The sequence below is a fragment of the Diabrotica undecimpunctata genome, chromosome 5 (assembly GCF_040954645.1).
Source record: "Diabrotica undecimpunctata isolate CICGRU chromosome 5, icDiaUnde3, whole genome shotgun sequence".
Taxonomy (NCBI): domain Eukaryota; kingdom Metazoa; phylum Arthropoda; class Insecta; order Coleoptera; family Chrysomelidae; genus Diabrotica; species Diabrotica undecimpunctata.
The window spans coordinates 17,628,650-17,642,207 of record NC_092807.1 but is presented as its reverse complement, the minus strand read 5'-3'; the positions used below and the strand labels follow the sequence as shown (position 1 = coordinate 17,642,207).

Here is a 13,558-nt window from a genome sequence, read left to right as displayed (position 1 = left end):
ATGAGATATTTGAAATTAAGAATCACACTTAATTTTCTCTTTTTTTTTTTATTCCTGTAACTTACTAAAATACATTATAGAAATAGTTACCAGAAAACTAGTAATCTTTCATTCTGCGTTTAAATTTTTCAAAAATACTCATTAGTTTTCTCAGGATTCGAAAAAAATGAATGCATTTAAGAAGCATTGGCCCGAAATTTTGCGCCTACACTCTTAAAAACTGAAAAGAATTTAACGAAGCTGTAACAAACAATATACCTCAAAACATTGTGCAACGGAATGGCTAAGAAAGACGAATCTATACATGCGAAGAATTGCGATGAAATCGATCGTAATAACCTCAGAATCGCTACACTTAGTATTCCATATATATATAATGCAATAAAAATTAATACAATATGTAGCGAAATAGACGAGAAAACATCATATTACATGTAGTGTGTTTCTTTGTACTGTAGGTAGCTTTGAAGAGTCGGTTCTCAATGGCCGTTTGGAACCAGTTTCAACCGTCCAAGGCTTTACCGCAGAACTGGGAGCTAGTGGTTCATTTGTTCCTAAACATCTCGTTGTGCCAGTAACAGTATTTTTCTACACGTTAGGAGAAACGGATAAAGTTTCATCACCTTACCTCGTAAGTATTGAAAATATTAAATATTTTATCAAGATCATTCAAGAAGTTGTTGAAATCGAGGAACGCCTCGAGTGTATCAACAAAAATTTACAAATTCTACTGATTATCTTCAATATTGAGACATTTTCTAAATTACCATAACGCACTCTCAAATCCACGCCAGTAATTTGTGTCTTTTCTAGTAACAATTTTTCTGTTTTGGCAATTGCCTGATATACGTGATAGCAATTTTGGGATAGTAACACAACTCTGAAATTTTCAATAAAATGTCTTTATTAAAAGCGATTATTATAAAAAAACCTTTTTTCTCGCAGCGTTAAAAATTCCTTGATGTGATTTATTTCAGAAAGATTTAGAATTCACACAAATCCATTACAATAGGACGAGTAAATATTTTACTTGCCACATAAGTACAAAAAGTTTAAATTGCATAAATTTTATAATTACTAAAGAATTTTTGTTTTCAGGGACACATAAACCTTGGCAAGAAGAGTTACAATGTACCCAAGATGGGTACGGTTCAAGTGACGCTGTTCAACCCGCTCGGAACTGTGGTAAAGATGTTTGTGATAATGTATGATCTCTCAGATATGCCTCCCAATTCTCAGACTTTTATCAGACAACGCACATTGTATATGCCTACAAATTGTAAAGAGGTCAACTTAGAATGGGGACCCAAGTGGCTGCGGTATCTTATACATTTAAGGTAAATGCAAATTCATGAACTTTTTTCATAAGACCTGAGTTGTAGCTATGGCAGTTAATGTGTTAAATATGCAAAAATTAAAAATAGGAATTTATTAAAAAAGCGATCTTTTTCAGAATAATGTGATAGCCTTGTCATATTTAAATTTTATTTATTTATTGGTGCTTTTTAATTTTTCACAATCAGAATTCAACAAAAATCATGAAACAAATCCGTTGAACTCGATTTCTGTTATTAGAAACAGAACTTTATAAGGTTACAATTTGTTGGGGTCAAGCAATTACTTTGATAAGAAAAATAAAGATGGAAGTTGTTCATAAACAAGTAGCAAAATATTTCTGAAAATTATAAAATAAAGTTCTATCTCAAGCCCACTTGCTATCTTAACTGTATTTTCTTTTCTAATGTTTCTATCTGATTTTTCAATTTGTTCAAAAGGATATAATTTTTCTAATAACAATAATTTTTCTCGTTTTACTAGTATATAGTAGAATGGACAGAGAATTATAGTATTTTCTCCTTATATACCTTTCAGAAACTTGTCTAATGTTTTTTAAGGGCCTGATGCTATTTCTTATGGCATTTTTACATTTCTTCCAAAAATAGTATTTTTTTTTAGTTGAAATGTTATAACGGGATAAGATGGTAAAATCTGCAATCGGCTGGATTCTTATTTGGGATTAGACACTTGAAAGTACATATTTAGAAACCCCTTTAGTCAAATGTTTATCTCCCTAGGTGGCCCCAGGGGTCCTCTATCGCAAAAAATGTGCTTTGTTTTAAAAATCTGAAAAATTTATGAACATACATTTAATGCCCAATAACACTCAGATTTTTTTTCAAATTTTTCGGATCAAAATTAAGCATACGGAAATATTTTAATTTTTCAAAAAAAATTTGGTTATGTAGGTAATTTTGGACAAACTTCTAAATAATTATTTTTCGTGTATTTTTTTTTTCAGTTCAGCGCGATCACGTTTGCCATATTCAGACCAGACCATGCTCAAAATACGACAAATTCCCTTTTTTGAGGGATTTCTACGTGTTTTTAGCACATAACCTCAATGGCATGTGAATAAAGAACGATTTTTTATCTATTTTTTCCCTTTTTTTTTCATAGTAGGCCATTTTCAGACTGAAACAAATTTTAAATACGAAAAACTGCATTTTAGGTGAATTTTAAGCAGATAACCTCATTTACATGTGACAAATAACGGTTTTTGTCCGCTCCTCATTCGAATGGAGATTATCATTTAAATATTTCATTCCCAAAAACACTGTGATTCTTTTTTAGATTTTTTATATTTGAGTTTTTCAAAGAATTTTTAGGTTATGTAGGTAATTTTTGGAAAACTTCTAAATAATTTAATATATGGTTCAATTCTCGAATATATTATATATTGTGGCTTATTCCCATTTAAATAGTAATTACTTTAAAATGCCACAAGAAAATAGCTTCAGAACGAATATATTAACTTTACAAATAAAACGCAGATATCGAGCATAGTAAAAATATATGAAAAATCGTTCTTCATTCACATGCTAATCGATGTTATGTGCTAAAAAAATAGGAAAAAATATAAAAAAAGAAGATTTGTCGTATTTTGAGCATGTTGTGCTCTAAAAATGAAAAACCTGGTCGCGCTATTATAAATAACAAAAAACATATCAAAAATCGTTATTTATAGACATGCAGTTGAGTTTATGTGCTAAAAACATGGGGGAAAACATCAAAAATATATAACAGTAAAAACATTGAAAACTTTGTTTTCAAAACTTCCTCAAAATTTATTATAAAATCTGTCTCTGCAGAATGCCTTTCTCAAGTGATCTATTTTTGGATGTGTTTACAATTTAAAGCCTTTAACGAAATAGGTCGAGGGGGAGGGAACTGTTTGTCTCAAGTTCATTCTGAAGGTCATTCAGAATTATGTCTGTGTTTTTTAATTTGTTAATTTCCATAGATTCTAATAATTATTAATATTAGAATCGAATCGAATTAGAATATTTATTAGAATCTATGGAAACTAACAAATTAAAAAAATAGATATAATTCTGAATGACCAATTTGAGATAAACAGCTCCTCCCTCCTCAACCTATCTTAAAGACTTTAAATTGTAAACACATCCAAAAATAAGAACTAAACTTGTAAACTTGAGAAAGGTACTCTGCCGAAGCAGCTGTAGTGATAATAATTTAAAATAAATTTTTTGGAGGTCTTGAAAAAAAAATTTTCATTGTTTTATTGTTATATAAAATGAATTTCCATCAAGTAACGGTCGAATCCATCACTCATCAAAAAATGTTTGTTTTTTTTTTTCGAATTTTGAGGATTTTCCGGAACGAAAATAACAAATCTAGCCCCGTCATTTGAAATAATGGAAAAAACACAAGAAAAATAATTATTTAGAAGTTTGCCAAAAATTACCTACATAACCTAATTTTTTTTGAAAAATTCAAATATTTTTCCTGAGCTCAATTTCAATCCAAAACATCTGAAAAAATAGGCTTTGGGCATTAAACTGTATGTTTATGAATTTTTGTTAGATTTTTTAAAGTAAAGGATCGCTAAGGAATTTTTTTAAACATATTTTTGCGATAGGGGCCCCCTGGGACCAACTAGGGAGCTAAAAATTTGGCTAAATGTGTTTCTAAATATGTATTTTCGAGTGTCTAATCCCAAATAAGAATTTAGTCGATAACAGCTTTTACCATCTTATCCCACTATTATAGCCTTTTTGACTCGATCCAATAAATGGATTTTTATTTATATAATTTTTAATAATCGTTTGGTTTTCAGATTTATGAGTTCGAAATCCGGCAAGATCTACCTCCACAGCGACATCCGCATGATCATCTTCCGCAAATGCGACATGGACACTGCGACTGCGCACGGCATCGAGATGCGTTACGAACTACGGAGTTTCACTCACATGCCTACCAATCCCAGGTATTCACCAAGAAAGTAACCAGAAACCAATTATGTAGAAGTAGACCAGGGTAAACCTACATCCGTCAATATGTATAAGTTTTTTTGTCGATCGGTATTGGGATGCTTCTTTCCGAAGTAGACAAATGTTAGAACTATGGTCCTTAACAAAACTGGATTCGATTGGTATCGCTTATTTTTTGTCTAGTTACTTTTAGTGGTAATCCCCCTGAAATTATGGAAATACATGCGCATGAAAAAGATTTATATAATCTTGTTGACACAATTAACAGATTATGCGACACAATAAGACTTGATTTTCTTTAAATTAGATTATGCTTGTATTTTATTGATCACCTTCTCTGCTGAAATACATATGTACTAATTGTATAATATATTACAATACATAAATACCAATTTGAAAGGATTAAATGGATAAAATACCAGCTGAAGGATAATTTTAAATAGAAATAAGCGTACTAATTTCTGAAAAGCCACGAAAAATAGTAAATCGTGTGCTACATGGTTAAAACATTAACATTACATTATTTTCCATTCTAAGATCCGCTCAGGTATTTCTCAGTACGCCATTCTTAGTATGTCAGGATTTCTTCGGTAATAAGGAACATCATGATGAATATTTTAAATAATAATCTGTAAAAATCGTTTTAAATAACAATATGTCCTTTATTATTGTTGACACTGACTGTTCTTCGATGAACACTACCAAATACGACCAAATTTCTCTGATGTATATCTAAATTGTTACTGATGATACAAAAACAAAACTTGTTTCCATTCAGTTGAAAGTACTGACAACTGACAAATAAGACAGATACGACAAATAACATATAAGTACGTGAGCATTTACTCAGAGTTCTAGATTTTCTGCCATTATTCTGTCCAATTCCATATTACCGGTATATTGCTACACCAAAAACCTTTTTCAATTCAATTAGACGTACCATCATGATTAATATGTTAACCTAACATGATGTCAAGGTGACAAATGGCAAGTAAGACAGATATGACAAGTGGCACTTTGTGAGTAATTACTAATCGCTCCCGATTTTGGTACTGTTTCTTTTTGACATATTATAAACGTATTATAAACTGATACATTTTAGTTGGTTTAAAGAATATCAAGTTTTAATGTTATCGACTTAATCTTAAATAAACGGTATAAAGCATTTTCCGTTTCGAAATACCCTCATAGTGCAATGAAGACCAAAAGTGTTTTTGTTTGAGATAGATATTTTGATAAAAATGTTTTATTAAGCAATTTCATAAAGGACAGTTTTTTGTATTACTAAATTTTTGATTTTTTTTTAAATCACAAAATATTGGGTAATTATATAGTATAGGCGGGCTCACCAAAAATCAATAATGTTTGGATTTTGGAACCTAAAAATATAAAGAAGAACAAATTGTTTAAAAAAAACAACATATAAAAAGGAAATAGTTATAGTATATCGGCACTTGCCAAAAAAAGGCGTGAAATTGTCTTAATCTTAATCTAACATTATACTAAAAAATATACATATCAATAGATTTTTGTTCAAGGGTATACAAATATATAATATTGTTCAATAGCCAGAATTGCCTAATATTTTCACGAAATTCAGTTGGTTGTGCAGTTTGTTGTCACATTTAAACTACTTTCATCTAATAAATCATCAATAATTTTATGACAACAAAATAGATAAAGCTCAAAATTGGGTTTTGTGCAGTAGTAATGTAAACATATTAATCTGATCTAACCTAACCTAACCAGTTCGAATTGGAATTCTGTCAATTTGTGTTTTGCAAAAAAAATATATTTTTATGAAGTTGACTTTTTTATGAACACTGAACAGAGAAATATGCAGTGCGCATAGTCAATTGAATGTGCGCATTATAAGTTGATCAGTAACTAAAGCACAATCCGTCCCAGAGTGATTGGTAGGAAGAAGCTCGCCTTTTCTATATAAATACCCAAATATTGTTTTAAATTTAGCTGGCTCTTGTGTTCTTTCATGGAAATTTTGAATGAATTTTTGAATATTGATGTAAGTGGCAAAATTATATAAAAGTAATATGTATTATCAAATATTTGGCTACTGTTTATTAAAATATTGGCAGATCCGCAGAATCAACTACTAGTCCAAGAACTAATAAAACAGGTGTGTATTTTGTGTACATAGTATAAAAAAATACTATGTACACCCATGACTATGAAATGGACAACCTGGCGGTATTTCCATCTGAAGCACATTAACACTTTTTTTAATGCTATAAAACTGGATAAAAAAGATCGCAATTAAAAGAATATATCCAGTATAAAACACTTTGTGCGCGTTTTCGCCAGCTCTTGGGCTATCATTTTTACGTAATTTTAAAAAATATGTTATATATTTTGCCGTATTATTGTTATATTATTGTTTAAAGTAAAAAAAGAGCCAGCTAATGACAATTTTTAGAACAAAATGTAACGAAAACATTTTTTTTGTTCTTTAAATAGTACAAAAAATACTTTGTATTTTTCAGTTTAAACAAAAAATGGTTCACAAGCATCATGTACTCTCAAAATTTCGAGCAGTGTAAATGATTGAGCTTTTGATCCACGTATCTTCGACGATTAAATAGTAGTGACAAAACTAGTGAAGGGTGTCGCTTAAACTCAGTTCAGACGTGTCTAGTAGTTTGGTTAAATTGTTGGGTAATTTAATAATCGAATAATTTGAACACATCAGTTTTAATGATGTCTTGAATAAGTTCCCAAATGAATCTGTAATATATATATCATATACAAAGCGACTAGAAATAGTCAAATTGTAGTTTCATTGACGACAGGTTCACTGGCATGTTAACTATGTTTGTGAACATGTGCTACTTAAGTGAGCGATGAAAAGCATTTCCCGTATTAACTATCTTACCCAACATATTAAATGGTTCATCTAACATTATGAATGGAGGAAATCTCATTTTCTCTTTCGTTTTATCTCATATTACCAAAACCCAGCCATTTCAATTTAGAAATGTTGCGTTTTCCCTGCGGTTTTTTGTGACTTTTGTACTTTTGACAGCTTTTACAATGTTCTAACATAGTTGCTGATCTCGTGGTACATTGGGGACTAATAACGTTTGTTAGAGATTCTAGATATGGTTTTGGAAATGCCCAAATGACGAACGGTTGGTGTTGCATCATGATTTTCGTGTTATATTTTTTTCTGTGATGTTTTGGAAGGTAGTTTATATAATTCCTCTTTGCTTATGTTTTGTTCAATTTTGATAGACTTTTCCAATTGGAAGTAATTTATATAAATTGCAAAATTTCGGATCCACGTAATTTTGGCTTTATTACAAATGTTTATACAGTTTTTCGTCTATAATACAGTAGTCTGGTTTCCTTTCAGGAGATTTTTGCACTATGTCCTACCGTTCTATGATCCATAATTACTATAAAATGATATCCTTTTAAAAACCTCTCATTTTTTGAACGCTGTGAAAAATGATTGCTGTGGCGTGAGTCATATTTTTGTCGTGGCCTACGATTTTTTATATTTAAGCTGTGCTTAAAGCTTCATCTAAAGCATATGTTTGTACGGCTCGCTCCATTTTGTGTTTTTTCCTCAATATTTGTTTAAAGTTCGTAAAAATTTATTAATATTTGCTTAAGTTCGTTGACAGTACTCTAAAGCTGGATCTTTTTGGCCCATTTTGTAGCTCTTGTTATTTTAGTTAGTAAATCCAATCAATCATGTCTTTAGAGTAGATAGGAAGTCACTTTAGTCCACTTTGATCTTTGACCCCATTTCTGAGGCGTGTATTATATCACGTTTTGCCACAGTTTATGTCAAATGTCAGGTATTATGTCAAATGTCACGTATATTGGCAAGTGACGTAAAAACATGACGTGGCATAATACGTGATATTTACCATAATACGTGACAATTGACATAAAACGTGACATTTGACATAAAACGTGAGATAATACATGATATTTGACATAAAACGTAACATATACGTGACACAATGCATGACATAGTACGCGCATCTACCAAAAAATGGAGTCAATGGTCAAAGTGGATTAAAGTGGCTTCCTATCTACTAACTCTAGGATTTTTATTTTCTATTCAAGAAGGGTGTCACTAAGAAAATCAACCATTGTCAGTAAGACAGTTTTATTTCCTGAGCTATATTAAAGTGCTATGCTATTTATAACATAAAACCTCGGCGATAGATCTAGAACATAATGCAGCTTAGCACGGTGCAAATGTTGTGGACAGGAACGAGATAACACTTATGCATGTTGTTGTAAGTGTTATAGTCGGGAAACTGGAATCCTTCTTACACTCAACTACAAGTCCAGCTAACCACGCTGTAGATCAGTCGTAGGTATGTAAGGGACGGGTAGCTCAGCACCATAAATACTATGCGGGTAGGTTTCGATTCGGAAGATAATAGTTCCTGCTGAATTTGTTGTAAGGCTCCGTCTCTGGACGGAGACTTCGGTCTGGCCCCGCTAGTAGTCACTCAGTCGAATGTTTTCTATCGAATTTCTGTGAGGATTTCTATAGTGACATGTCTGAGAAAACATTCGGTGTGTCACTAATTGTGACGTCGTAGCTATTTTTAGAATGAAGTAATTTCTCGTAGTTCTTCCAAGCATATGTTGATCATATGGTTGACACTAATAAAATTAATAAAGCATCTTTATTTCAAGATGTATTTTTCAGTTAAACATTTCTATGCAATTCAAGATAGACTTTAAAAAAGTGGCGAAAACTATTCATTTATTATTGGCATTACAAAATTCTGCTTACGAGTTTTAATGTTGATTTACGAATACAAGAACCTTGCAGTTTTAGACATGCGCGTAATGAACTAACAAAGATTCAGTTAAAGATAAGTGTATTTGAGATATTCTACCTTTTTGGGAGCATTTCTAAGATACTGAATACGTCTGAACCGCGTTTAATAAATAATTCTGTACTGTGACAAAACCTGTAATGTGGAATGTTTAAATTTCATTGTAATGTTGATCTTTTGTTATTCACATTATGTTTGTGCAATTGTTTATGAAATTTGTGAATTAAGGACCACTGCAGAAGAAGTAGAAGTTGTTAAAAGGCTTTGGAGTAGTTCAAATGTTGTTAGGTGTATACTGTGGTATTTATATGAAACATAATTGATATTTGCAGTAATAATTCGTCTTGAATTAGCATTACTCAAGTATTGTGCCTTGGATTTAATTATGAATATTCAACTTGTTTTTATTTTTAATTTGTAATGTCAGTTTAAGTCAATTTAAAAAGGCATTGCATCAATATTATTAATTTCAAGACAATCTTACTACATATTCATTGCTATAACAGGTTTAATATATGTTCAAAAGTGTCTTGTTATCAACCAAACGCAAAAAATAGCTTCCAAAATAATAAAAGAGCCACTTTATGTGTAAAAATCTACCCACCACTTTTAAAAGTCAATACAGTTTCAAAATTTAATACACAAATAGGTAAATGTTTATATTCTTAGATATAAATATTTATATCCAAGTTATATAGCTTTTAGTTAGATTTTTATTCATATTTGTCAATTAGACTGTTTGTTGCCATCTCTACAAAACAATTAAATGAAAATTTATATTCTTACTGAGCTTCATGAAGATATTCTTTGCTTTTTTATTTCGATTCAATTTTTAATATATATTTTGTTAGTCTCTAAAATGAATTTTTTTTGGTAAAAAAGACATAACACCTTTAAAGAACAACCTTAAAGATATACAGTTTTTTTCCTTATAAAACCTATATATCTTAGGATTCGAGCAGTGAAAATATGTTGGTGTTTCCTTATAAAATAACATTTGATCTACTCCAATTATTTACTAATATCGTATTTAAGACTCATCTTCCAAGAAGTTGTAGCTTACAAATAGGAAAGAATTGTAATAGAAAGGATCATCTGTCTGTTCACCTCATTCTAGAATTAAAATGAATATCTAGATCGTTAACTGCCATTTTAATGTAAATAGGTGTATATATGAATCGTTTTAGTTTTGTTCAAGTACAAGCAGTCATTGTGTATGCATCAGATTTGCGATTTACAGAATACCGCGTTTTATTTACCAACAGTATGATTTTAAATAATGAATTGGTTGCTTGTGTGCGTCAATTTCAAACTAGGTAGTAGAAATAAATGACAGACTTACAATCTATTTATTTAGTAAGCGATGACAGGTTTCGACCACTACAGGTTGATGACCAGAAAACTGTAGTAGTCAAAACCGGTCATCGCTTACTAAATAAATAGATTGTGAGTAAGTCGGGCATTTATTCATAGCGTGTCAAACTGTAGCGGTCGAAACCGGTCGTCGCTTACTAAATAGATAGACTGTGAATAAGTCTATCATTTATTTCTACTACCTAGTTTAATATGATTTTGCTCTTTGGTTCTATTATGTATTATTATTTAGAAGTTAGTGTTCAACATAATATGAGCCTCGATACTAGTTTTTCAGTCGTATATATGATGATTTTGAAATAAATGCGGATTAATCTACATCAGAAAGAAATAGTTGAAAATCGAGACATTTATTTTATAGTAGTTCGAGACAGTTAGTAGTTCTGTGTATTAACACCGTACAAGAGTTCTATGATACAACACAGATAACAGGAAAAATGACAAAGGTAATGTAACAGCTGTCACGTTAGCTGACAACTGACAGATGTCAGAGTGTCTACCTGACCTAACCGCTGCAGAATTTACATAATCTACTTCTTCAGAGTTTTCTTAGTCTTTTATGAGAGGGATATAAAAATTTTCGACACGTATCTCGGTTCTACTGAGGGCTGTTTACCCTTCTCTTTTTCACTTTATGTCATAGTTTCACCTCTTTTCACTCCACTTGCAGACTCTCTTATCTAGGCACCTTGCCTCAAGACATGGTTATTTTTCATCATTCCTATGGTGCTAACATTTCCATAATTGATTGTGGCATGTCTCCCAGCTCTCTTTCAAGTAGACTCATTTTAGTCATTTGTCATTTTAATCTTTCCAAATCTGCAAAGATATGCTCTGAAGCATCCATGTCCTGTCAGCGTCTGCATCAGGAAGCTATCCAAATACGAGTGACGTATAGTCCAGAGGGCAGAGTTACTTCCAAGTCATTGACCAATAGAAATTCGAGTTTCAGGTCGGGCTATGCAATCGGGACACATTGTTCAGGGTTCAGATTCATAATTCACTATTTCCCCACGACATAGTCGTGAGTTCGTCATGATGTTTTGGTTGTAATTTTACTTGGACTTGTCTATCCATTGATGCTAGTATTTTGGCGAGTAAATGATCACTAATATTGTCGGTTTAGAAGGTCAGTGACGATTTAGGCGTTCGTAAATTAAGATCTGTTATGAGATAGTATCACGAGACTTCTTTGCTACACTACTAATGTTGTCTGGTTAACTACTATACATTGTATAGCATATTGCGCAATCTTCTTCATATGCCGAGATCGATTATCGAGCGTTGGCTATAGTAATTTTGTTGACGGCAGCTCGGAAAAGAGATGCAAAGGATCTGTTAAACCAATCTCTCAGGTTTTTAAGCCATGACGTTCTTCTTCGACAATATTGCGCAATAACGACGCAAATTTGAACATGTTTGAATCTTTATAATGACTCCAAAGAAGAATTTATCACGTCTCGAGTTTTTATCTACAAATCGTCAACATATTATAATTTTTCTTGACAATCTTGTTAAAAATTTGATAAAGTTTGATGTTTAGTCAGAATAACTAATTATTATTATCATGTTTGCAAATAAAAAACGGTATTCTGTCGCTTTAGAGGTAGAAGTACGTTACTTGAATATAAGCTGAGTATACTTTTGGTCTCTAACTTTTAATCAACTTACAATTCCGTTTAAAAACCGTTGTATGCCAAATCGTCTCTAGAGCCGGAGACTCATCTATTCAAATTGAATTAAATTGTGCTCAGCCTACAAAAATATGTATATCACGTAAAATATCGTTCGGTTTTACCAGTTAGTTAAAATGTTAGCCAACAACTATATTTTTCTAGCATTTACTAGTATAAAGACCAGAAGAAACACTTGTAATAGTTTGCGCCGAAAATAGATGACACCTACAGGAACACATCTCTAAAGAATGGTTGTAGCATGACTGACTTTGATAATTTCCTATGGGGTATTTTGTTGCGAAATTTACGTTTCAAATTGCTTTTGTTGATATGTATTAACAAGTTATAACTTAAACACTGCATGTACTTGATGTGTTTGTAGAATTCCACTTCATCTGCAAACGATTAATAATTCTAGACCGAATCACTTTTTCACACCAATGATAAGAAGTTTAGTTTATAATTATTCTTTCTACTTTTTTAAAAGATTGCACACTGAGCTTAAGTGTGTAGTGTTGGTAACAGCGTCTGTTATCTATAGTTGTACATTGATTTCTCTACAACTTTTATGTGCATAAGGACTTATTAGTACCACTGTTTAGGATATGCTTATGGCTCAGTTTTTATGCTTTTGAGTGCTCAATTTTTCCAATTTCATCTATAACAAGTTATGTTAATAGATATTATATTTCGTTTAAGTTGAAGAACAGAAAAGATCAATCAAACTCCAAAATATCAGTTTGTGTGACGTCCATAGCTATTGCCAAATAATAATGTTGCTATTGTTAAAGATTACAAAGCATTCAGTATAATTTCAGGTATTCCAAACTATCTTACCTTAAAGCAATTTAAATTTGTATTGATTTATAAAAAAGAACAGTTTACTTAAAATATATACAAGTCAGCCATGTTATCAATCCTTCTTGTTTCACTTCTAAAAATTTATGTAAGAGATTAATAGCGGATATGATTGAACAACTTGTTAGTTATCGCTTGTTTTGTTATGTATAGGAACAGGATCAGTTGTTTTAGCGTAAGGTACCAGTAACGTGTGTTACAGTCCATTTGTGCATCATATGCATTTCTTATTTTATTTATAGACACAGGTTAAGTTTAGACTTATCGGATTTTAATCTTTTTTTTTTTTTCGGTATCGTCCCTATGGATTTTTTTATGATTGGACTTTGAGCATATATAAATGTTTGTCAATTCTTTGTAGAAATGGTTGGACTTTGAGCATATATAAATGTTTGTCAATTCTTTGTAGAAATGCGTATGATGCTGTGAAAGCTTCTATAATTATTATTATATGAAAGATATTTATTATATATACATATATAAATTATACTAATTTTTTATTAGTACATGGAAAATAAATGTGTGATCATTA

The 13,558-nt window shown here is 31.2% G+C and overlaps 1 protein-coding gene across 3 annotated transcripts in view; it reads left to right on the top strand.

Moving 5' to 3' along the window:
• Positions 1–13,558, top strand: part of atos (atos homolog atossa) — a 148,488-nt gene extending 134,930 nt beyond the window's left edge. For all 3 annotated transcript variants that reach the window (XM_072531597.1, XM_072531598.1, XM_072531596.1), the window contains 3 exons: positions 459–631; positions 1,099–1,337; positions 4,139–13,558. In XM_072531597.1, the coding sequence (XP_072387698.1) occupies positions 459–631; positions 1,099–1,337; positions 4,139–4,307 (581 nt within the window). In that variant the 3' untranslated portion in view covers positions 4,308–13,558. The remainder of the gene's footprint in view (positions 1–458; positions 632–1,098; positions 1,338–4,138) is intronic.